General features: G+C 43.2%; 2 protein-coding genes across 2 annotated transcripts in view; both read left to right on the top strand.

Annotated features, from left to right (window-relative positions):
* The first annotated feature begins 235 nt into the window (after window positions 1-235).
* Window positions 236-17,837, top strand: LOC147211494 (uncharacterized). Its single transcript, XM_086127685.1, has 6 exons — window positions 236-565; window positions 13,735-13,885; window positions 15,166-15,233; window positions 15,559-15,668; window positions 16,074-16,165; window positions 16,692-17,837. The coding sequence occupies exons 1-6, from the start codon at window positions 329-331 to the stop codon at window positions 17,201-17,203; spliced, it is 1,170 nt and encodes a 389-aa protein (XP_085983811.1). The 5' UTR covers window positions 236-328; the 3' UTR covers window positions 17,204-17,837.
* Window positions 17,838-18,583: 746 nt separating this feature from the next.
* LOC147211491 (uncharacterized) overlaps window positions 18,584-24,683 on the top strand; it is a 59,649-nt gene continuing 53,549 nt past the window's right edge. The window contains exon 1 of the mRNA XM_086127671.1: window positions 18,584-18,816. Coding sequence (XP_085983797.1) covers window positions 18,790-18,816 — 27 coding nt within the window. The 5' untranslated portion in view covers window positions 18,584-18,789. The remainder of the gene's footprint in view (window positions 18,817-24,683) is intronic.

Raw genomic sequence — 24,683 nt, 5'->3', positions numbered from 1 at the left:
TAGGATGCTGCATTGCTGTGACACAGTTAAGTAACACAGTTACTTAAATATCCAGCTAAATTGGTTTTTGTGTAAATTCTGCATGGCATGTTGCGACTGATGTTCAGTTGATGGAAGAGGGAGGGTTTATGGAGGAGGAAGAGGAGGATGCAATATGCGTGTGTGTGCATGTGGGAAGGACCCTTGCGCTTAAAGCTGATGTGGGGGCGATCAAATCACACATCTGCACCTTGGAGACGACAGCACGCACACACACGCACACAGCGCGCACACAAAGACACCTCTGGACGGACCCTCCTCCAACACTCCCAGGACTCTGTTTCCCAACATGCAACTGCAGGTCACATTACAGCTACAGAAGGTCAGTCAGGTGCCAGTGAGGAGGGGGCGCGTGTCCAATTTTTCCAAGGGCTCAGGTGCTCCTCTGTGGGCTTGGCTGCTGCTGAGCACGTTGCTGGCTCCTGGAGCCTGGAGCCTCCTCAGTGAGGAGGAAGAGCTGCTGGTGGAGCTCCACAACTACTACAGAGGGCAGGTGTCCCCGAGTGCCTCTGCCATGCTGCCCCTGGTAAGCAGAAAGAAAATGCATACATTCATATGCACCATGGCAAATATTGAATACTCAGTAGGTGAGGCACGATGGTTGCATGGTTAGCACATCTGCCTCACAATTATAAGGTTGGGGTTTGAATCTGGGCTGTGGCTCTTTGTACAGTTTTCATCTCTTTCCCATACTTGCATTGGTTTTCTTCAGGAACTCCAGCTTCAACAAACATTACAAAAAATGCTTCATATTTTAGGTGAATACTCTTGAGCTGTCCCGAGCTTTGAATGTCAGTGTGAAGGCTGTTTCTCTATATGTGCCTGATGATTGGCTGGCGATGACTCCAGAGTATACCCTACCTCTTGCCTAAAGTCAGCTGTGACAGACTCCAGCGAATTTGTGAGCCTCATATATATGCATATCATCTCTATGTACCGTATTTTCCGCACTAAAAGCCGCACCGAAAAGTCTTGTTTTCTTAAAAGCTCACAGCGTGCCTTAAAATCCGGTGTGCCTTGTGTATGGTCATTACGGTAATATGTCGACCCCAAAATGGCTCCTTGCTGGAGACATGCTTACAATGTTATAACTTGCTGTTGGTTCAGTGAACTGTGTCGCTGCTTTATTGAATAAATTCTTGTTGCAGCTCCGAAAAAAGGAGAGCTGTGGTGTTGTTTTTTTCAATACGCACACTTTATTAATGGTTTTCACCGTCTCAACAAATACGGGTACGTCTTTGTCCGTCTCCGTGCCTTCTCTTCTTCCGTTCGACTCGAGAGCCGTTCATGACCGCCTCCGAAAAACCTAAATTAACGATTCCTTCAATGAAACTGAAAAATGAAAAATTGAAAATAATTCATCAAAAGAGAAAATCAAGCGAGGAAATCACAAAATATTCTGGAGCCCCACTACGGAATTTATTTAGTGATTTCCTCATTTGTGAATACACAACAAAGGAATAAATAACAAACACTTCTGAGACAGTCCAGTCTCCTACATGTTTCTGACATCTGATCGTTCTGTTGGACCTACGCTTAAGGAAATGCCAAGGGAGGCTATAGAATTTATTTTGTGATTTCCTTGTTTGATTTTTCTGTTTTGATGCATTATTGTCAAGTAGTTTCATTGAAGTAATGTGAATTTACGTTTTTCTGAGGCGTTCATGACCGCCTCTCGAGTCGAACGGAAGGAGCGTAGCGACATGTATTGGATCCATTGTAGATTGCGCCTTATAATCCAGTGCGTCCAATATAGGAAAATTATTATTTTTTAAATAGCCCATTCATTGAAGGTGCGCCTCATAATCCGGTGCACCTTTTAGTGCGGAAAATACGGTATGTAAATATTTTTGATCTATCTGTCTATCTTTCCATCTATCGATATGTCCATCCATCCATCCATTATCCGAACTGCCATTAGGAGTTCAGCAATACATCTATTTAAGGATCGATTTGTCTGTGCCACAATCTCACGACATCGATAGGCACTAGACCAATGGTTCTCAACCTGGGTTCGATCGAACCCTAAGTGTTCGGTGAATCGGTCTTAGGGGTTCGACGGAGCCTCTGTGGAGGTTCAGACACACCCAACTCAACATGTCAATCAGAATCAGAATCAGAATCAGAATCAGAATCATCTTTATTGGCCAAGTATGTAGAACACACAAGGAATTTGTCTCCGGTATAACACGCTGCATTAGTATCATCGTAAACAACAAATCATTGAACCATTTTAGAGTAACCAGTAGCAGTATTTGTAGTACAAGAAGAGTGACTACGTCAGTGACTGTTTAAGGAGTTAATGGCTAGAGGGAAGAAGCTGTTTAAGTGTCTACTGGATTTGGTGCGCATGGATCTGTAGCGTCTGCCTGAGGGGAGTAGCTGGAAAAGGTGGTGGGCAGGGTGCGGGGGATCCAGGAGGATTTTCCGTGCCCTTGTCTTGATTCTTGCAGTGTGCAAGTCCTCAAGAGTGGGTAGGGCGGTGCCAACGATTTTTTCCGCCGTCCTAACTGTCCGTTGAAGTCGGATTTTGTCCTTTTTTGTGGCGGCCCCAAACCAAACCGTGATGGAAGAACACAGGATTGATTCGATGACTGCCGTGTAGAACTGTCGTAGCACCTCCTGTGGCAGGCCATGCTTCCTCAGCAGCCTCAGGAAGTACATCCTCTGCCGGGCCCTTTTCAGGATGGAGATGGTGTTGACTTCCCACTTCATGTCCTGGGAGACTGTGATTCCCAGGAACTTGAAGGTCTCGACGGTTGACACGGGGCAGTTGGATAGTGTGAGGGGCAACTGTGGAGAAGAATGTTTCCTGAAGTCCACAATCATCTCTACAGTCTTGAGCGTGTTCAGCCCGAGGTTGTGTCGGCTGCACCAGAGCTCCAGCTGCTCCACTTGTTGGCAGTACGCAGACTCGTCGCCGTCTTTGATGAGACCGATGACCGTGGTGTCGTCTGCGAACTTTATGAGTTTGACAGCTGGATCTGTTGAGGTGCAATCGTTTGTGTAGAGAGAGAAGAGCAGTGGAGAGAGGACACATCCCTGTGGGGCTCCAGTGCTGGTGGTGCGTATTGATGATGTTGTTGCTCCCAGTCTCACCTGTTGTGTCCGTCCCGTCAGGAAGCTGAGGATCCACTGGCAGATCGTAGGGGACACACCGAGGTGGAGAAGTTTGGGGGTGAGGAGTTCCGGGATGATGGTGTTGAACGCAGAGCTGAAATCCACAAACAGAATCCTTGCGTAGGTCCCTGTGCTGTCGAGGTGCTCGAGGATGTAGTGCAGACCTATGTTGACTGCGTCTTCCACAGACCTGTTTGCCCGGTAGGCAAACTGGAGAGGGTCCAGCAGGGGTCCGGTGACGTTCTTTAGGTGGTTCAGCACAAGGCGTTCAAAGGACTTCATGACCACAGACGTCAGGGCGACAGGCCTATAGTCGTTCAGTTCCGATGTTGCCGATTTCTTGGGAACTGGGATGATGGTAGACTGTTTGAAGCAGGATGGGACCTCACACAGCTCCAGAGATCTGTTGAAGATTTGTGTGAAGACCGGAGCCAGCTGGTCAGCGCAGACTTTCAGGCAGGAGGGGGACACTTTGTCGGGCCCCGCAGCTTTCTTGATCTTCTGCTGCTTGAAGAGCCGTCTCACGTCCTGTTCGTGGATCTGTAGTGGAGAAAAAGAGGGTGGAGGGGTAGATAGAGTAGTTTCTGGTAGAGGTGTGTGTGTGTGGGAAATGGGGGTGTCCTTTTCAAATCGGCAGAAAAACATGTTTAGTTCATTAGCAAGACCCTTATTGTTCACTGTTTGGGGGGATGGCATTCTATAGTTAGTGATTGCTTTCAGGCCATTCCATACAGATGCAGAGTCGTTAGCAGAGAACTGTTTTTTCAGCCTCTCTGCATAGCTTCTCTTAGCGATGTTAATTTCCTTTGTCAATTGGTTTCGGGCGTGTTTGTACAGTGCCCGATCTCCACTTCTAAATGCGGCCTCTTTCTCTTTCCTGAGTTGCCTGAGTTTGGGAGTAAACCATGGCTTGTTATTGTTGAAGGAGCGGAAGGACTTCGTTGGTACACACATGTCCTCACAGAAACTGATGTATGATGTTACAGTGTCTGTGTATTCATCCAGTGTGCCCGTTGAAGTTTCAAAGACGCCCCAATCAGTGCAGTCTAAGCATTCTTGTAGATTAGTTATGACACGCCCGCTGCAGATGATCACATTACATCGCTTGTCCAATCAGTGCTGCGGGAAATTTAGTTCGCTCAGTAGTCAATGTGTGACTGTCGTGATAGTACATTGTGTGATTTTTTTAATTATTTTTTTTGAAAATTTTTTAATGCATGCTAACTGTCGAGCAAAAAAAAAAAAAAAAAGAAAATGGTCAGATGAATATGTACAACATGTATTGTACGGAACGTGATGGGAGTCAACGTCCTATCTGCATGATTTGTTATGCCAAGTTGAGCAACTCTAGTCTTGCACCGGCAAAACTGAAGGAACACTTCTTGAGTCATATTTTTATGTTTCACTAATGAAGGGTTCGGTGAATGTGCATTTGAACTGGTAAGAACCACTGCACTGGACACATGCACATCAATGCCGGCCACACGTTGACACAACATCAAGTTATTGATCGATTGATTCAATACAATTAACAAATAATTACATGAAAAATAATTCACAATACTCATAATACTCAATGCCCTTTTATTTTTTATTCGGGTTTCAATGTTATTTTTAATAAACTTGCATTTGTTTTTGCCTCGTGCACGCCATCACCAGGTGATTGCACGCATGATGTACAGTCATGCGTGCAATAGAGACTATAAAGACAAAAATAGATCAACATAGATGATGGTGTTGAGGAAGGAGGGTTTTTTTCCTTTTAAATGAAATTATGCTTTATTTTCTGTGGAAACTGTGGATTTTGGAGGAAAGGAGATCGCCTTGTTCAGGCTGTTGGAGTATATAGCCTTTGTAAATGTAGAGTGAAAATGTATCGAAATGAAACACGTCTTGGCCGTCGCCGTGGCATCACAATCAGTAACACACCGGAATAAATGAATCAGGTGTGGGTATCGTACAAGCTAATGTGAAAGACAAAAAATGTGTTGATGCCTTTTTTATTCTAAAACTCGATCATAAATCTCCTCCTCCTCGTAGAATTACTTATTACGTCAAGAAGTGTCTTGCTGGCAGACCATGTCCAGTGGTGAGCAAACTACGGCCCGCGGGCCGGATCCAGCCCGTTGGTCTTTTTAATCCGGCCCGCCGAAGATTGGTGCACAATTAAGGTTTGATTGCATTCATTTCGTTTGGACTTGTAATGACAGGTATTTCAACACCAGGTGGCGCAGTTACTTCAAGTTGCAGAGCACAGGGAGGGAGGGGAAGACGAAGAAAGAGGGAGAGAGTAATGACCATGGAAGGGAAAGTGATATGTATCTGATTAAACGAAGCGGGTAACAAAGTACGAAACATTCAGGAGACGCCTGGAGTCGGAAAGACTCAAATCTACGAGACTTTGAAAAACAAGGAAGCGATTCTTACTCAGTCCGATTCTGGCAATTTCCATGCTCAGACTGAATTGCTTGTGGCTCGACTAAATGAACATTTCCTAGAATGGTTTGATTGTTATCATGTTAAAAACTTTCCGCAAACTGGACCGCTAATAAGAGTCGGAGAGCAGTCAAATGTCTAGAGCGTGAACAACAGGGGGCTCAGTACACATCCTTGAGGAGAACCGGTGCTGAGTGAGATGGTGGAGGAGAAGGTTACATTATTACTGGCATACAAAGACATTGTGCTATCTTCTTAATTTTCTATTTCTATTTCTAACTTTTGTCTCGGCCCTCCACAATATTTTCTGCTTCTCATTTGGCCCCCCCCGGGAAAATAATTGCCCACCCCTGATGTAGACCATCTTTGAAAAAGTCGTTGGCAAGCAATAACATACAATTCTTATTTAAACAGAACAATCACAGCAGCAGGTTAATTCAATGTGAAATGATACAAGTTTTATACTTTTGTATATATTTTTGTTCTACAAAAAGAGAATGTTGAATATTTTTTAGATAAATTAAGCACTTTTCAAGAAGGGTTTGTTTATGCCTAAAAAGAAACAGTTTATCTGCGAACAAGGTCCATTTGTGTTGCTAAAGAGAATGTTCGGATGTCGATGTTGTTATTACATTTTGGAATTTGTAAAGCTGAATTGGTTTTGAAATAAAATCGAATGGAGCGGAATTCTGTTGTGCTGACTTGGAGTTATCTTTATTTAGTGTATGTTTATTTACAGAAAAGCCATTGTTATAGAGTAGAAATATCGTATCAAATATATATATTAGAGCTGTCAGTTTAGCGCGTTTTTATTGGCATTAATTTAAATGAATTTAATAATAATAATAAAAATTTTTTATAATCAATTTAAATAAATTGTCCACAGCTCGACTCAAGCTGAAATCATTCGCATTGCATCTCACGACTCCGCTCCGGATTGCCAGCGAGCGCCTCCATTACAAGCTGTGTACAGAGATTGTACGTAGTAGAGAAGGCTCAGGTATACCAAGCGGGAGAAGACACTGTTTCGGGAGAGAAATAAGAGACTAGGTTGATGAGCCTCTGGTGAATAAAGAGCAGGCAGCCTTTTCGAATACGATGTATGCCACTGACGCGATTGTTACTTGTTTGGAACTATTTTGTGTGGAAGGTTACAGTGTTCCGTGTCCATATAAATAAAGTGGGTGGAGCTTCTCTGTGTTCGTCTGACAGTGACGGTGCGCTGAGCCGGTGACATGACAACGAAAGTTCAGCGTGCAGTGGTCGCGATCTAGCGAAAATAAAACGTCTCCAGTGTTGTCATCGAACCAAGTGTAGTCATCCGAAATGATGTCTACACAAAACCGTAGAGAGACTTCCGCGCAAGAAGGACCAACAGAATCAACATAGCCTGACTGCTGTGTTCAAAGCAAACTTGAGAAAAACGAAATATGCAACCATGGTTTAAATCCACTATAGGCTGAGTACTAGTTTAAATATATATATATATATATATATATATATATATATATATATTTAAATATTTTTTTCACTGTTGTTGATGGACAGTAATATTGTGTGAGAGATTATGTGTGAATAACTGCTCCAAGTGAAAAATGTTCATGTAAAATTGAAAATTGAAATTGTTATTCAGTAAATATTTGCATTTTGCACATAGAAAACTGATTCATGATTCCACGTTGATGAGAGCATTAAAATGGGGAAAAATAGGACAAAAAATATCAAAGGAAATTCAGAAACAATCAAAAATGTGTGAGTAATCACAATTAATTTTTTGTGAATTTGAGTTAATAATGACAGTTGCATTTTTAATTAGATTAAATATTTTAATCATTTGACAGCTCTAAAAAAAAAAAAATCCTCGTCTCACCCCTCGGGTGGTGTCCGTCCCTCATTCAGCTCTACCAGAGGCCAGGAAGCTTGAGGGTTCTGCGCAGTATCCTTGCTGTTCCCAGCACTGCACTTTTCTGGACTGAGATGTCCGATGTTCCCGGGATCTGTTGCAACCATTCATCTAGTTTGGGGGTCACTGCCCCGAGTGCTCCGACCACCACAGGCACGACTGTCACCTTTACCTTCCAGGCTCTCTCCAGCTCCTCTCTGAGCCCTTGGTATTTCTCGAGTTTCTCGTGTTCCTTCTTTCTGATGTTTCCATCACCTGGGACCGCTACATCCACTACAACGGCTTTCCTCTGCCCTTTATCTATGATCACGATATCTGGTTGGTTTGCCATTACCATCTTGTCAGTCTGGATAGAGAGAGAGAGAGAGAGATCTATATGACAACTTGATCAACCAAGACTTGTGTGGTTTTCATTTCAATTTCATTTCCATAGAGACCCATTAAAACACATTTTCATAAGTAATTGATACCATCGGAAAAATTAGACTATGTAACAAAGGTTTTAAAACTTGTTCAAATGAAAGACAAACTGCTGTTTCGTGTGTACAAGTGACACAATGATGTGGAGATTGAACAAAAACATTTGAAAATTTCAATTCTGATCTTTGCTTTGGTAGATTCCAAAGCAAACAGAGAAAAACTGTGATACGTGTTGTTTTAGTGTGCATGTGTTTGTGTGTATGTGTGCGTATGTGTCCAAACACTAAGTAAGTCCAGATGAGAGCCTGTAAATAAAAAGAAAAATATGCAGCCCTGATTCTTGACAATTCTTTGTTGCATTTGTTGCATGTCGCAAATAATCAAGAACACACATGCACACACACACACACACACACACACATATGCACATCAAAACAATCCCAATTAGTTTTTCTCAGTCACTAATATCGGAAGTGACATTCTAAAAACTGCCTGTCTGATGCTCACATCGTTGTGTCACTTGTGCACATGAAACTCGGCACCTTTGGAGCAGATAAATGCCTCGGCCCAAATAACTTTCCTTTTCTTGCCAGACAAAAATCAGGTATTAAGTGTGAGAAATTCTGTTCCTGTCAGCTGCTAACCCCAAAAAATAAAATAAAAAAAACAGCACAAGCGCACAAAAACAGTTAGTGCGGGATAAAGATGATCATATGCTATGGAGCGCTGGCGTCTTTAACAAGGATTAGTAAATTCTGACATATGGTTGCTCCATCATGTTGTTTGTGTCCATGTGTGTGTGTTGTCCACTCTGTTTCTGTTCTTTCTCCTGAGCTGCCTTTTTTGATAGGAGGAGGTTTTGTTTTTTTATTCTTTATTTTTTTTAAACGGAGGAACAGTTTTGCTGTGCAACAGGGGAGTTTGATATATATACTCCCTTTGTGTTTATTGGTGTTGTGAGCGAGGATATTTATGGACAGATTGAAGGGGAGGGGAGAAACACGGAGAAAAGAGAACAGTGCAAAGAACAATAAAGAACAATGACAGTTTAACAACAGTGTATGACTAAGGTTCTAAAATAGTTTAATAAAAAGTTACCCAACAATCAGAATTTTCACTAGCCTTTTTTTTAAAAACTTTAGTCCAATGATTTTTATCTAGCTCTTTCACACTATCTCTGTTCATTTCTTGCACTTGTTGCACTCTGCACTGGAGGGTGGAATACCGGCGCTCACGCAGCCAATGGGCGTATTAAACATTCATTATGTAGCATTACGGCATGATATTTATTGGAAATGTAGAAGTCACTGCCAGATGCACAAATAACCAAGAATGAAACATAGCGTGGACCATATGAATTTGAACTTCTGGTTCTGGTTCGGGTTTCTTGTTTCAATTCCGGTCACAAATGTTTTGATTTTGATTCTAATCGGGGTGTCCACACTATAACAATTCACTTTTACAGCCAGGCCCATAATTCCCACTTGGTTTAACTGGACCGAAGCCCAGCGCCGCATGGTACCATGGTTTTATGTATTTTTACTCATAGAAATGATTGAAAAATATACTATTTGTAGCATATGGCCGTATACAATATTGCTACATGACGTTACGGCAGTGTCGCAAAGCCGTGGTTAGTTGAGTGACGACTCACACCTGTTAAGCCAGTTGAATAAAAACCGTTGAAAAAGTAAGTCGTGTGCTCACGTTTTTCGGACACAACACTGTTGGTTTATTTAAAAAAGTATATTGTGTGAACATTGATTTTTTGTTTCCTGATTCTATTTGTGAAAATTGATGAAATGCATAAATATGCCTGGAGATCTGTTTGCCAAAGTTGAAAAATGAGTTGAGCATCTCAGTTAGGGCTGGCGAAGGGGAAGGGGGGGGGTGGCTTTATTTGATGGTAACGCACTTCAGATTAGCAGCAAGTACAGTGTGTGTTTAAAATGTGACTGCTGTGTAAAGAGCTGTGTCTATTACTGCAGATGAGAACATACGCTTGCTTGGTACAGAGCATACTGTACATAATGTTAAGTGGTTATTTGCTTTTGACTCGACCCAACTTTTGTTGGATTATTTTATTGTTTAACTCACCTGATTATGGCACAAAGTTCAGCGCACTGTAAACTGAGCCTTGGAGTGAGAAGGTGCACCAAGCTCATCAGATACAGCACTCCGTTAGCTTGTACACATCATGGAACCCCCTTTGCACAATATAATCTTTCTGTAAATGTTGCACTGAGGCAAAGTTAAGCTGCATTTGTCATGAGCGTCAGGTGAAGCCACGATGCGTGCCTGTGCGCACTTCTTCGTTGATTATCGAGTCGGCAAATAAAACACCGAAATGAAGATCAGGAAATTTAAAATGCGAATGATTTCACATGAATTGGAATGCTAGTCCCGGTTCCAATCAATTCTTGCCACTCGATACCCAACTCTCGGTATGTCTGACAGACACAATTGCCTCATGCATCACGAACAAACTGGCAAATAGGTTTTTATCAACACAATGCAAAATCAATAATAACCTGCATTTGGCGGATTGGAGGAGGATGTCAATTCAGGAACCTGCATCCGACAACAATATTGTTACAAAAGTGTTCGATATCATCTACATTACATGTGCACAGTGAAGTTGGAGCTACACCCTGTGAGGAAGGGTAGCAAGGAATATCAAATAGGACAGAACAGAGAGGGCAGAACAGGTGTACCGACTGCTGCTATGCAAAAACCCTTGTAAAGGGTAAATGAGAGGCCAGTACGATAATCAAAAGGGCTGCGAGTAGCAATTTGAGTGGTCCCACACTAAGCATCTTAATCCCTTAGACGTGTCTACGGAGACATGCGAGTGAATCACCGCTGCCAAACATGGAGTCAGAAGTGTCTCGAATTGCTATGGGACGCCATTGTTGGAGTTGGAATTGTGAATAAGGATGGGAGAACTCTGCTTCTTCCACCACTCATAAGGGGTGTTCACACGGCAAGATTTGGTCCGGTGCTACGCCGGGGCTGCCCCAGTAGAGCGTTCACACGTGCAAATTAGCTCCGGCGTAGCCCCGGAAAACAGCTTACACCGGACCAAATTTGATCCACCTCAGGGAGGTGGTTTAAAAATTTGCTCCGGAGCAAATGCTCGTTTGCGAAGCAGCACCGGTGTACATTTGCACGTGTGAATGCAACTGGGTTAAATTTGCTCCAGAGCAAATGCTTGTGAAGAGTACGTACGGCGAGAATGCGTTGCTTTCGCACTCTGTCGGACTTCCGTATGTGTTTGTTTAATAACGACACAAGACTTGGCTGGTAACATCTTTCCTTTTGTAGGAGACTGGACTGTCTCGGAGTTGTTTGTGTCGTTTGTTCCTTTGTTGTGTGTTCACAACCCCCCACCCCCCATAGAATTTATTTTGTGATTTCCTCTCTTGATTTTCTCTTTGGCGCATTACGTGTTTGCTTTTCTGAGTGTCATTGAAGTCATCGTTGATTTACGTTTTCGGGGGCGGTCACTCTCGAGCAGAAGGCACGGAGACCGAGAAGGAGAAGGATGTTTTGCTCCGCTGCAGAAACTGCCGTGTGAGCGCAAGTGGGGCTGCACCGACGCTGTGCCGGTGCAGACACGCTCAGCGGCTTTGTACGTGTGAACGCTCCACACAATTTGCTGCGGTGCAAAATATATCGCAACAAAATACATCGGTGCAGCGCCGGAGCAAATGTGTGCCGTGTGAACACCCCTATAGTTATTATTCTTTTGTTTTTAACTACACTGTAATACACTGTTTGCTCCCTGTACAACCAGTCAGAGTTTAGGCCAAATTATGGGCTCTGAGTCAGGTTTGTTTTCAGTGAGTGTGTAAGGCAGATCCTGTATTTCCATTGGCTTCATTAAGACATGATCTTTCACTCTGACTCAATCAGTTCCCAAATGAGCTTGAGGCAAGAATCAATGGATCCAAATTTGAAACTCAGGTCCTCAAACGGAAAAGACTGACTCTCCATGTCGGAGATGATATCTTGCCTTAAGTGGGGGAGGTCAAGTATCTTGAGGTGTTGTTCACAAGTGACTGAAAGAATCAGATCACAGATACAAGCAGCAAAACGTTGACTTGACTCTTAGAGATATGGTGAGAAGATTAGTTGTCCAGCTCAGAGTATGCTCACCTCCATGGTCAAGTTAATGTGGAGGAACCAACATGCTGGGCCCTATTTTGGTAGACTGGCACACATGCACTCGGCGTAAAAACGGGCGCGATTTAATTTTTCTGCCAACACAAGTTGAGTCTACTGTTTTTGGGGCTGAGTTGCGCCTTTCTTGGTGTTTCACCGCCTGGTGTTGCCTCACCGCTGACTCATCCGACAATGGGACAACACAAAGTCGTCTGCGCTCGATGTAAATACAGGCTGATCATTATTGTTGTGCTGAGGCAATGGTCTAGTTCAGTGTGTTTGTGAACTTGGTAGAACGTGCACTGTGTGCCTTTTGGGGAACAACACCGTTTTCTCTTACCCGGCTCCTGGAGCATCTGCAAATTGGGTGAGAGAAGGTAGACTAGATTTTAGACTTGGTAAAACCATCTCTAACTCCTGGCGCAGGTGGTTCAATGCAATTTTGATGTATTTGATCAAGGTGAAGGCAGACTAATACGGCACTCTATGGGCGTGTGTAGTGGATGTCATCTATTGGGGATGGTGTCATACATGAACGCAAGGCAATCTCCAATTGCCCATGTTACATGCACAACTAACTACATTACCTGCAAGGAGAGATCTTGCAATTTGCCTTCCAATGTCATGCATGGACTTCAGCGAGTCTATTTAAGTTTACGCAATGTCAAGTCATGATTTTGATGCAAATGAGGGATGCTACTAGGATTAGCTGGGAAAAGACAACTTCCATCGCACACCGATGCACAGAGGTGTAAACGCTTTGTTATGTCCAATTCTACCTGCAAAACACCAAAAGAAATAAACTCCACCCATGCCCACGGTTAGACTGCGCTTTACGAAAATAGGGCCTTATATCTTTCTTCTGACTGGGTGCCTTAGGATGCCATGGAACAGCTTGGTGAAGTGGCTGGGCAGAGGGAATTTGGGCTTTTCTGCTTCAACTGCTGCCCCCATGATGTAATTCTGCATTAGCCTAAGAAGATGCATGGATGGAACTCTACTTCGATTGTTATAGCGTTAGTTGTCTCTGATTTCGATCCATCAATCCATTTTGTAATCCACTTATCCTCACAAGGGTCACGGGTGTGCGAGAGCCTATCCCAGCCGTCTTTAGGCAGTAAGCGGGGTACACCCTCAACGTGTATGAACAACCACTCACGCTCACAATCACACATTGCATGATTTTGGAATGTGGGAGGAAAGCGGAGAGTACTCGGAGAAAATCCACGCAGGCATGTGGTGAACATTCAAAGCCCACACAGAGAGGCCGGCATCTCCAGCATCTCTGCACTGTGAGGCGGGCGTGCTAACCAGTCGAACACTGTGCCGTATTTCATGAGACAATTAAAGGTCTCCCTCCAGCTGGGAGTTGCATAAATGATGGCCCCCTTGAAGAAAAAGGGCAGTAGAATGAGTTCATGTCAATGCTCTTGGGTCTTCAAGTTGAAGATTGCATGACTGTCCATGTCTTGTGTTGTTATATTACTGTATTTTGTTATTTTATGTGAACTGTTCTGGAAATTGCTTTCTTTCAGCTGCAGCTGTTGTGAAAGCGCTATATAAATAACAATGTAATGTATTGTATTGTATTGTATATGAGTATGAGAGACAAGACATGATGAGGCTAGCACTGACCTACTCTCTTTCTTCAGAAATGGGACCCGATGCTTAAACTGGTGGCTGAGGGCTACGCCGCCAAGTGCGTCTGGAACCACAACCCAGACCTGGAGGACACCGGAGAAAACCTGTTTGCTGGCACTGGAGCCCTGGACCTGCGGGTGGCGCTGGAGAAGTGGTTCCTGGGTGAGTGAGACTGCTGAGGACACACATGAGAAAATCAATGAAAACTTGTGACCCTGCTATTTTTACATTATTTGATGACGTTATACATTACATTACTTGACTACATTACACTCTACATTTGACTACACTGCATACTACATTATGTGACACTAACTTATTTGCCCACATTACATTAAATTATAACTAAATTATTTTACTACATTATGCACCATATTTGACTGTGATATGTACAATGTCATTTGACATTGTGTTTCATTTTTTTCTCCATTATGCAATAATGATCACATGAATTTGACACATTGCAAACTACATTTTTTGACCATGTTAGATATTTGTTCATGATTTGACTGCAGTATATACGACAGTGCTACGACTGTCCTACCTAGCCTTGCGCATGAACTGATGAAGTATGCGCTAATGAAAGACCAAACGGCTGATGGATTCAATGCCCCTGAGAATATTCACAGGGTTTACATTCTCCAATATATGACCACGTTGCATATTACGTTATTTAACCAGATTATAAGCGATAATATTTGAATACATTATATGTTGCGTAATACATTGCATTACACACATTATTTGACCACATTAACTAATACTAGGGATGGGTACCGAAGTCTCCACGTTTTTTGTTGTACAGACCCATTTGTTTCGACACTACTGTAAATTGTGTTTGTGCTTAACTCAGTGGTTGTCAATTATTTTCTGTCATGCCCCCCCTAGGAAGAGGAAAACATCTCGCGCCCCCCTCCCCCCGCACGACTATAAATAGTATCATTTGTCTATAAAATTGTAAAAGAACACCTTTGCATAACACCGTATCCTTATTAACGTATAAGAGAATAAAAAAAGAAGGAAATACGGACCAATTTACAACAAAGAATAGCTTTAGTAACTGGAACAGAAAAGATTTAAAGTGCATCTGAAAAAATTACATTAAATTCTTAATTTAACTAGAAATATTTTTTGACTGACCATGTCAAACCATACGAATACTGAAAAATAATTACATAAAATCAATAACTAATAATGCATTCAAACTAATCACCAACATTATCTCAGGTGAACAATTTTAAAAAAAATTAACCAGCAAAACAAAAATATATAAAAGTATTTGTGCTTTTTTTTTAAATCAAAAATTATAAGCAGACTGATGAGCACATAAACTATCTCTCAAATTAATTATAAAGAGTGGAGAGCTTCACCCGGTACAAGTTCCAAATCCAGTCACTAAAATGTCCTTGTGCGTGCGTGCGTGTGTGCGTGTGTGTGTGTAGAACATCTCTACTATGACTTCCATAACAACAGCTGTAATGACGACAAGATGTGTGGACACTACACACAGGTCAGTGATACACACACACAGACACACACACACACACACAGAGTCCCTGGGTCAGAGGGGTGCAACATGAGACCTTGTCTCCTTGCATATTGCCAAACTGGGTACATCCAGCATTAGATCCAAAATTTGTCCTTGAAACAAGCTTCATCTTCCTTCTTCAAATATCATCTAAACTTTGTTGATCTCACGATGGACTCTCACTGTATATCATTATAACCATTGGTCCATCTCAATGATTGTCATTTTCAGCACATTCAAGGTTGCTGCCTTCTTCCACAGTCTGGTGGATGTGAGTGACATGTGAGACTTTGCCATGACTTTGCAGATGGTGTGGTCGGATACTCACAGGGTGGGCTGTGCCGCCCACCTGTGTAACAACATGGAGGGCCTGGCATGGGAGAAGATCTCTTTCCTGGTGTGCAACTACTACCCAGCGTCAGTGCTAATTTCTCTAGATTACTAGAGCTAATGGTAATAGCACTGCTAGATGACAGTGCTACTTTTTCAACATTACCATCGCTAATACTATTGCTAACAGTACTGCGCCTCGCAGTTGTCCTCTTATTTACCACAGCTAATGCTACTGTTAAGAGTACTACAGCCCAGCGCCAGCCCTACTTTTTCATCATGATCAGACCCTTATGCAAACTAATGCTAAATACTGGAGTGCTACAGTGGAGTGAGAGTAGCCTTCCAGAGATCAGTGTTTGCATTGTGCCGCCACTGATGTGTGTGTGTGTGTGTGTGTGTGTGTGTGCGTGTGTGCGTGGGTGTGCCTGCGTGCGTGCGTACGCGTGTGCGTGTGTTTGTGTCTGTGTGCGCACGCACGCACGCGTGCAGTGGGAACTATGAAGAAGAGCGCCCTTATGTGGAAGGAGACTCTTGCTCCCAATGTCCGGAAAAACTTCAAAAATGTGAAAACAACCTCTGTGGTATGACATTATTTTAAGTACCTTACTGCTAACACACGCACATTCACGCACGCACGCACACACACACAAACTCAGTTTTTGAAAACAGCTTTATTACAGAACATATGACATTACAGTATTTGACCATGCCACATAGGTTTTGACTGCATTACTTAATGTATTGTTTTCCTGATACATGATACATTATTTGACCACATGAAGTCTTGATTGGGTTAATTTGCACAAAAAAAGAATGACACGACATTACATACTACATTATCTGACTACAAAACACACTATGGTGCCTACGGTTGCACATTTTTAATGATGGTACATTAATTATTCCAGTATTTGACCACATTGCGTATTAATTTAAAAAGACAATGTTACATAATATGTAATTGACTACTGTATGTTACACACTGTATTATTTGATGATGTTGGACACTTGCTTTGTGAAATGTGTCATTTACGTCATCTTAAGTCTGTTCAGGGAAAACAAAACAACGGTAAAAGCTAAAATGTTAATTTGGTGTGTGGTTTGCAGTTCCTGACATGGATGACAATGAGGTTGGAGAGGAGGAAGAGGAGCAGACTGTGTTTCATCTTCCTACCACAACAGTAGAGTCATACCACCAGGGGGGCATCACCACCAGAACCAGCAGAACTAGCAAAACTCCCCCTCTGCTGCTGACCCACACTCTTCCTCCTTATCACGTGACCTCCGAACCTAAATTCTTCTCAGGTGAGGAAGAGGAGGAGAAGGAGGACGTGCCTGTTCTTTCTCTCACAACAACAGAGTCATACCACCAAGCAGACATCATCAGCAGGACAATCCCTCCCCCACTGAGTTCCACTTCAGCCCAGCGGAAAGCAGCCATGAGGAAAGAGGAAGATTTGAAGGGAGGACAGCAAGAAACAAGAGTGGAAGGGTTGCCAATCATCACAATATCTCACAAAGAGATGACGAGTGACGCTTCAACACCATCACCATTTCCGCTAATGCTTTTTCCTTTACTCTCCATTATCTTCTTCATCCTCAGTGGGCTGCCATTGTGAGGATGTGGACAAAACATGCGCACAAAAAATACTCCTAATAAAAAGGTTGGCTACCTGTTATGATAATATGTATACATTTATTGAAAATGTACTTAATTATAGTAATAATAATTAAAAGCAGCATTGTGATGACCACAGTTTGGAGGTTCTGGGTTTGAATCTCAATTTAGCCCCTCCAGTGAGGACTCTGCAAGTTTTATGAGGCGAATTGGAGCGCTAATGAGCATGGATACAAACTGACATGGTGAGGCAACTGGGCGAGGGTGACAAATTTTATTGTTGTGGATTTTTTTTTCCCAGTTAGCTGCTAAATAGAAACTTTTCTGTGTCCAGTGTCCATTTAATAAACTGGATTGACATGGCAGGACCCTCTAGCAGGAAACCAAAACTACAAACAGAAATTGATAAGTATTTTGACATTTTTACGGATTATTTCTGAGTTTGACGAGCCTTCTTTAAGGTCTAAAGTTAAAAAACGGGAAGTAGGTGGCATGATGTGTATAAGTTAACGGAGTGGATGTCTGATGAGCTTGGTGCCTCCTCCCAGTGCAAGCCTCAGCCTGTAGCACGCAGAACTTCATTGCCATAATCTGATGACTTAAACAATAAAATAAGTTTATTGTCTCAGAGGAAATCAGAGTGCGTATTTTTGGGGGGGGGTTGTTTTTTTGTCATAAGACGTGTTGTTATTTTGAATGATTGCAACTTGCTAGTACACGCACACATATACTTATACACTCATACCATGTGAGGTCGATGGATATGCCTTTTGTTTGGAAGTGCTGCTTAATGTTGTTAAAACCACAATCTTGTAACAAACTGCATGAGCCACAACAGGTTTGAGAGTACTGGTCCTGTCATTCAATTAAACATAAATAGTCTCTCTTCTTGGTCAGCTTTCAGAATTTACAACATTGCTGTCATATCCTGCAAATAACAAACACAAGAGCTACTGTAAACGATCTCCCATGATTACAGGAAAAGTTTTTTTAACTACAAAACAAAAATTACAAGACCAAGTCAGCTTGGAGTCGACCAACCATTCAGGACTTGTGTCCGAATTACCGATCCGCCACTGGATGCAATGTTTCAAACAGAGCAAGAAGAGCTTATTGATGCTCCTTTGGCTGTCAAATGAAAAGTCCTTTGTGAGGTATCTGTTTTGGACAATGAGGATGAGGCAGAGGAGGAGGGGGTCGAGATAAGATGAGCGGCGAGGGATAGCGAGAAAAGCCTGAATGGAAGTTTACAGCGATGCTGCTCTTGGCCAATCACAGCGTGTGGCTACCATCTGGGCTTTGTGATTGGATGCTGGTCAGAGGCAATGAGAGAAGTGGAGAGAGGAAGGAGGAGGAAGAGGAACCTCTTCATCATTCCATCTATGCTTTCTGCGATGGAATGCCTTGCACACGGCACCATCATGACAACTGCTTTTTCGCAGCAGGAGGAGGGAGACTGAGCGGCCGACGTCGTGGATTCTTCTTCCTGTCATTCCTCTCCTTATTCGCTTCTTCCTCCTCCTTCTCCTCCTCCCCTTTTTCCTCCTCGCCATCCTGACACCTCGTAAGACCTGGCCTGCCGCCAGGATGGGCTGTCACCTCACTCGGACCAAGGTGAGTGACCTCTTCCAGGGAGAAGATCAACGAGGAGGCGTGTTTTTTGATACTTGTGGATATGTGGTTACCATGGAAACAAGGTTTCAAAATATTGTCCTGAAAGTGACAGTAGTCACATGCTATGGCAACATCTGAGCAAGCCTTTTTTCTCAGTCGCTTTGGTACCTTTCTCAGATCGGCATTTAAATGCTCAAAACTACCTGTTCAATTTTCACGTCATCATTGTATAACTTGTGTAAATCAAAAAAATCACTTCATCTTTTTTAATTTTTTTAAGTTGCTTTGGTGTGTCCATGCAAAAGATCATGTACAATTCTAAGCTGTTTGACCACATTGTGAATTCCTTTTCTCATGTTCATCAAAATGTATTGCAATCCTTTAAAACAGGCGTGAGCAACTGGCGACCCGTGACCACACTACGAGTGGGCCCTTTTCCATGAAAAATATGAGGCAATCAGGATGAGGGTGAAAACAAATCACAAGTAAATCGTGGGAAAAAAATATAATAGTGATGGGTCCAGCGACACCGATGCGTTGACGCATGCGCCGGGCTCACAGAGCAAACCACGTGTCGGTGCATGTGCTGCTTCATTACGTCACGTGATTGACACGTGAACTGCACCGGCGCAGTTTAGACTGCATCGGCTGCGTTGACACAGTCCAGGCTGCTAATTGACACATCGGCTGTGTTGAGCAAACCACGTGTCGGTGCATGTGCTGCTTCATTACGTCACGTGATTGACACGTGAACTGCACCGGCGCAGTTTAGACTGCATCGGCTGCGTCGACACAGTCCAGGCTGCGCCACTGAGTCCAGGGGGCGTCGACTCAGTGTAGGGGGCGTTGACGCAGCAAAAGCCCGCACAGTGTATCTAAGGAAGTGCGTCTGGCGACACGATGCCGACTGCCGAAACAAGCCAGACCTCACCCTCGCTCGAATAAAAATATATGTTTGGGCAATACGGAAAACACACTGATTATCAGAAAAAATGTGTCCGTCTGACTTCGAGCGGCATGTCGGCTGTCATATAATAGGCTATTATTATATGAGAAGTGCTTTATGAACGTTTGTACTGTACGTCATACTCCAGTTGATTGAGAGGTCCCGCCTATAAGGGGGAGTTCCAGAAAGTGACTGCGAGTGAGCACACCGCATGTTTGATGACTCTGCCACGTTGTTATTTAAAGTCACATAAAACGTAAACCTTGTCTGCTGACCATCATTACATCGGCTAGGCTAGCTTAGCTGTTGTCGTAGTTCAAAGCTTAATATGTGGCGTGGGTTGGGTCGGCGCCGCGAGTACGTGCTCGCGCTCACGCGCGCACAGCAGAGAGCAGCAGACTATCGAGTGCTGAGAGGAGCTTCACTCGAGTGACGTTGCTACAGTGCGTGCATATTATGGAGCAGCTTCCGGACAAATACAAATTGTCCGCCGTGTAGAGCCATTTTGATCTCCTTTTGGAGAATAAGGTATTTATTAAAATCTCCTTGTCTCACCAAGTGCCTCTCGGATTTTTGACATGTCTTATTCCATTGTGTGTGTGTGTTCTCCACAACAGGGGAAATATCATGCATTAAACGCAACAGACTGAAATTTAAAACACTGGAGCATCTTATTTTTCTAAATCAAAATTTGTGAAGACAAAGCCCACAAGCATCCTCATTCACATGATTTTCACATTATTGAAACTGTTGAACCTTCTGCTGCGGAAGTTTCTCGCTGGTCATGTGTAGGCATCATTGCTGGTGACTACACTCGGTTCGAGGCACAAGACTGGAGACGTTTCTTATTTTTCTGTGTGGTCGCTGAACACCCGACGTGCCTCAGTGCACCGTCACTGCCATAAGCGAACTGCAGGGAAGCTCCACCCCCTTTATTTATATACACCCCATAACACGGTATCCCTCCACACAAAATAGTACCAAACATTAATAATGCCAGTGGCATACATCGTCACTCAACACCCCCACTCGATGGTGCCACATACACTAACATTGCATTAGTTACCAAACATATAGGGTCTAAACTTTTCAATTTTTGCCCTTGTAGCAGATTTAGTAAACACGTCTGCTACCATAATATCTGTTGGACAATACATCAAAACAATTCTTTTCAGCAAAACACTGGACCTGATTAAATGGTATTTAATGTCCACGTGCTTGCTTCTTTGGCGATACACTGGGTTCTTCGCAAGGCGTATCGTTCCCTGATTGTCCACGAATATCTTCGTGGATTGTTGAAATCCTGGATGGAAGTCTTTCAAAACTTATGTAAGATACAGTGCTTCCTGAATAGTAGCCGCCAGTGCAACATATTCAGCCTCACAAGTTGAAAGTGCAACTGTCTGTTGTTTCTTTGTCTTCCATGAGACAATAACACCCCCTTGTGACAGACTAAAGCAATGGCCTGTGGTGCTCTTTCTGTCCTCTTTATCTTTTGCCCAGTCGGCATCGGAGTAACCTACCAACTCTAATTGTGTGTCACTCTTTTTGTAACATAGTACCTGGTTCTTAGTTCCTTTTAAGTACCTGTACACATGTTTTAATGCAGTCAAGTGCTTTTCTCTTGGATCAGACATATACCGAGATAGTCTACTCACAATCCAGCTCATATCAGGCCTAGTGCAGGTCATGATGTATATGAGGCTGCCCAGCATTGCTCTGTATTTCCTCTGATCGGTTTTGTCCCCTTCTGGAGCCAGGTCACATTTGATTTCACTTGGAGTGGCTCTTGCTTTGCATTCAGACATGCCAAACTTCTCCAATATTTTCTCAATATATCTGGATTGGTTTAATGTTATTGAGCCCACATTTTGCTTGAAATCACTCCCAATGAAATGAGTGAGGCATCCGAGGTCTTTCATCCTAAACTTACTCTTGAGTTTCTCTTTGATCTCGCATAAACACCTCTCATTGCTGGCAGCCACAATGATATCATCGACCCACACTAACAAAATTACTTTTTCTTTGTCAGACATTTTGGTTTAGATACAGTGGTCTGCTTGACTCTGTACAAACTCGTTCGCAAGTAAAAACTCATGAAGCATCATGTTCCAATTTCTCCCAGACTGTTTGAGGCCATATATGGATTTGTTTAACTTACACACAAGTTGTACACCATCCTTTTGTTTCACACAAAAACCTTCAGGTTGATCCATGTATAGTTCGCAGTCAATAGGTGCATGTAAGTATGCTGCCTTCACGTCCATTTGGTTTAAGAGCAAGTCATACTGTGCATCAAGCTGCATCAGTAGTCGCAGTGATGTCAGATTAGCGGTCGGCGAAAATGTCTCAGAATAGTCAAGTCCTTCTCTCTGACTGTACCCTTTGGCTACATATCTCGCTTTATATGTTTCATTGCCTTTGTTATCCTCCTTTAAAGCATACACCCACCTTCCCCCCACTGTCTGTCTACCCTCCGGTAATGGCACAAGGGTGAATGTGTCGTTCTGTTTAAAATAAGTCATCTCATCTATCATAGCCTTTCTCCACTTATCTGACTTTGGCGATGCCATTGCCTCGTAGAATGTTTGTGGCAATCCCACTGTTGCTCTATAGCAGTAATCAATTGTGATATCATTGCCTTTTACTACACATTCATAATCCTCTAAATATTTTGGTGTCTTCCTTTCTCTACCAGAAGAACGAGGAGTCTCAGTACCATTGGTTGGGTCCGTGTCGCAGTCAGGTTTAAGCTCTGGTTCTGTGTCAGAATCTTTTCCTACATATTCTGTCTGTGACTGACTTGCTTTAGGCATAGTTACCCACTCTACATAGTGGTCCTCCAGTTGAGTCTTCTCAGTCTGCGTCTCACTCTCAGTCACGGTCTTTGTGATGAAGTGGACCTGTCTGTGTTTTTGAACCTTGTTTTTCTCTGGAAAATAGATCAAATAAGCAGGTGAATGACGGTCAAAACCAACAAAGATCCCCTTTTTGCCCTTTGGATCTAGCTTTTTCCTGTTTTGCTCATAGACCATGCATTCTGAACCAAACTTCTTCATTTTTGACAAATCTGGCCTTTTTCCTGTGAAAAGGAAATAAGGAGTCTCCCCTGTTCTTTCGCAATAACATCTGTTCCGTATAACTGCTGCTGTTCTAGCCGCATATGGCCATAGCTCTTTGGGTAAGCCCGATTCTATCAGCATACACCTCACCATCTCAAACAATGTGCGCCAGTTCCTCTCTGCTGTCCCATTTTGATGTGGGGAGTAGGGCGCTGATCTCTCATGTTTTATCACATTATCTCGAAGTAGAGATTGATACTCTTTTGAAACAAACTCTGTCCCATTATCCGATCTCATTCGCTTTACTTTACCATATGGTGCTGTGTCTGCCAAGAACTGCTTTGTAGCTTCAACTGCCATGTTTTTGTTCCTGAGAAAGTATACAAAAACAGCTCCAGAAAAGTTATCAGTAAAAGTGATGGCATATTTGTACCCGTCGAATGACTCTGGGTCAATAGGCCGTACCAGCCCTAATGGCTCTTTAGCTCTCACATCACTTTTCCTGTTTCTATTCTGGGGGAATTTCCCTTGAATACAGGTTTCACACTGGTTGGGTCTAGTTTTGTCACTGATTTTCATACCTTCTACTACAGCTTCAAGCTTAGCAATATCACCATAGTTACAATGGCCCATTATCTCATGCCATGTTTTCATGTCTAAAGATGCATTGCAGGAGTCCTCACTGCATGCAGAATTTTCTGTGACAATGTCAAGATAGTACATTCGGTCCTTTACATTCATCTTGCATATTGTCCCATCTGAAAGAATCATTTTGTTGTTATTTTTCTCAAAGTTGAACTTCGCTCCTTTCGAAGTTGCTGCCTCCACTTAAAGGATATTCTGCGGGTATCCTGGGATGAGGAGAGCATTTGTGATCTTGACACTCACTACTCGTCCACTGCTGTCGGCCAGCTTGATTTGTGCGTCCCCCTTCTTCTCGACACTTCCGGTGATCCGTCTTCCATCAGCCAGCTGCATGATGTGATCTTTAGGCCGGAAACTCTCATCAAATCGGATGAATGCGGTCTTGTCGGTGATTATGTGGGCAGAAGCACCGCTGTCCACGAGTAGTCCATATTGCTGCGCTCCCTTGGGTCGCCATTCACTCACCTGGAGCAATACTGTTTCCTCTTCTTCCCTCGAAGATTTGGCTTGGTCTCCGCCACGGAAAACTTTTTCCGCATCGTCCATAACTGCAGCCACTTTATTGTTCTTATCAGCATTTGTCGTTCGCTTGTGTGGTTTCTTATCCTTACTCATGCAGTCTCTTGCTTTATGCCCCACTTTCTCACAAAAATAAAGCATTCTCCATTGAAGACGTATTTCTTGTCTTTTTCTTTGGGCTTCGGCTTGAATGACTTGGCGGTCATTACTTCATCTGGTCTGGGCCTGCTTCGGTAGCGGAGGGTGCATTCAAAACTTCTCAGCCTAGTCTTGAATTCAGCAAAGGTTAACACTTCCCTCGTTTGAGTCACATGCACAGAAAATGGGTTGTATTCATCCGTGAGTCCTTTCAACACCATAGCCACCAATACTGCATCGCTTAGGCTCTCCTTAGCTCTTTGTAGCGCAGCCACTAGCTTCTCGACACGTGCTAGATAGTCCGCTAGCTCCTCGCTGTTATCCATTAGCATATTGGTTAGCTCTGTGTACAGCCCGACAATTCGCGGCTTTTCTTCGGACTCAAAATGGCGTCTCAATATTTCCAGACTTTTCTTACCATCTTCTGGTGCTTCATACAGGATGAGTGTCAATGTTTTATCATCCAAGCAGCCGCACAGTTCAGCATATGCCAGTTCGTTTTTCCACTCGGTTTCTGTTGCGGCCTGTTCGCTGGATCCCGCAGCTACGTCACACCC

The sequence above is a fragment of the Hippocampus guttulatus genome, chromosome 1, assembly GCF_054856545.1.
Source record: "Hippocampus guttulatus isolate MCC_2025c chromosome 1, RoL_Hgut_1.0, whole genome shotgun sequence".
NCBI classification, from domain to species: Eukaryota; Metazoa; Chordata; class Actinopteri; order Syngnathiformes; family Syngnathidae; genus Hippocampus; species Hippocampus guttulatus.
Note: the sequence above shows the minus strand (reverse complement) of the source record. Positions and strands in the feature narration are given on the sequence as shown.

Bases quoted from the DNA above. Each gene is read 5' to 3' on its own strand.
- LOC147211494 (XM_086127685.1), top strand. From the start codon at position 329: ATGCAACTGCAGGTCACATTACAGCTACAGAAGGTCAGTCAGGTGCCA. The intron at 566-13,734 runs GTAAGCAGAAAG...CTCTTTCTTCAG, and splicing joins CCTCTGCCATGCTGCCCCTG to AAATGGGACCCGATGCTTAA. The intron at 13,886-15,165 runs GTGAGTGAGACT...GTGTGTGTGTAG, and splicing joins GCTGGAGAAGTGGTTCCTGG to AACATCTCTACTATGACTTC.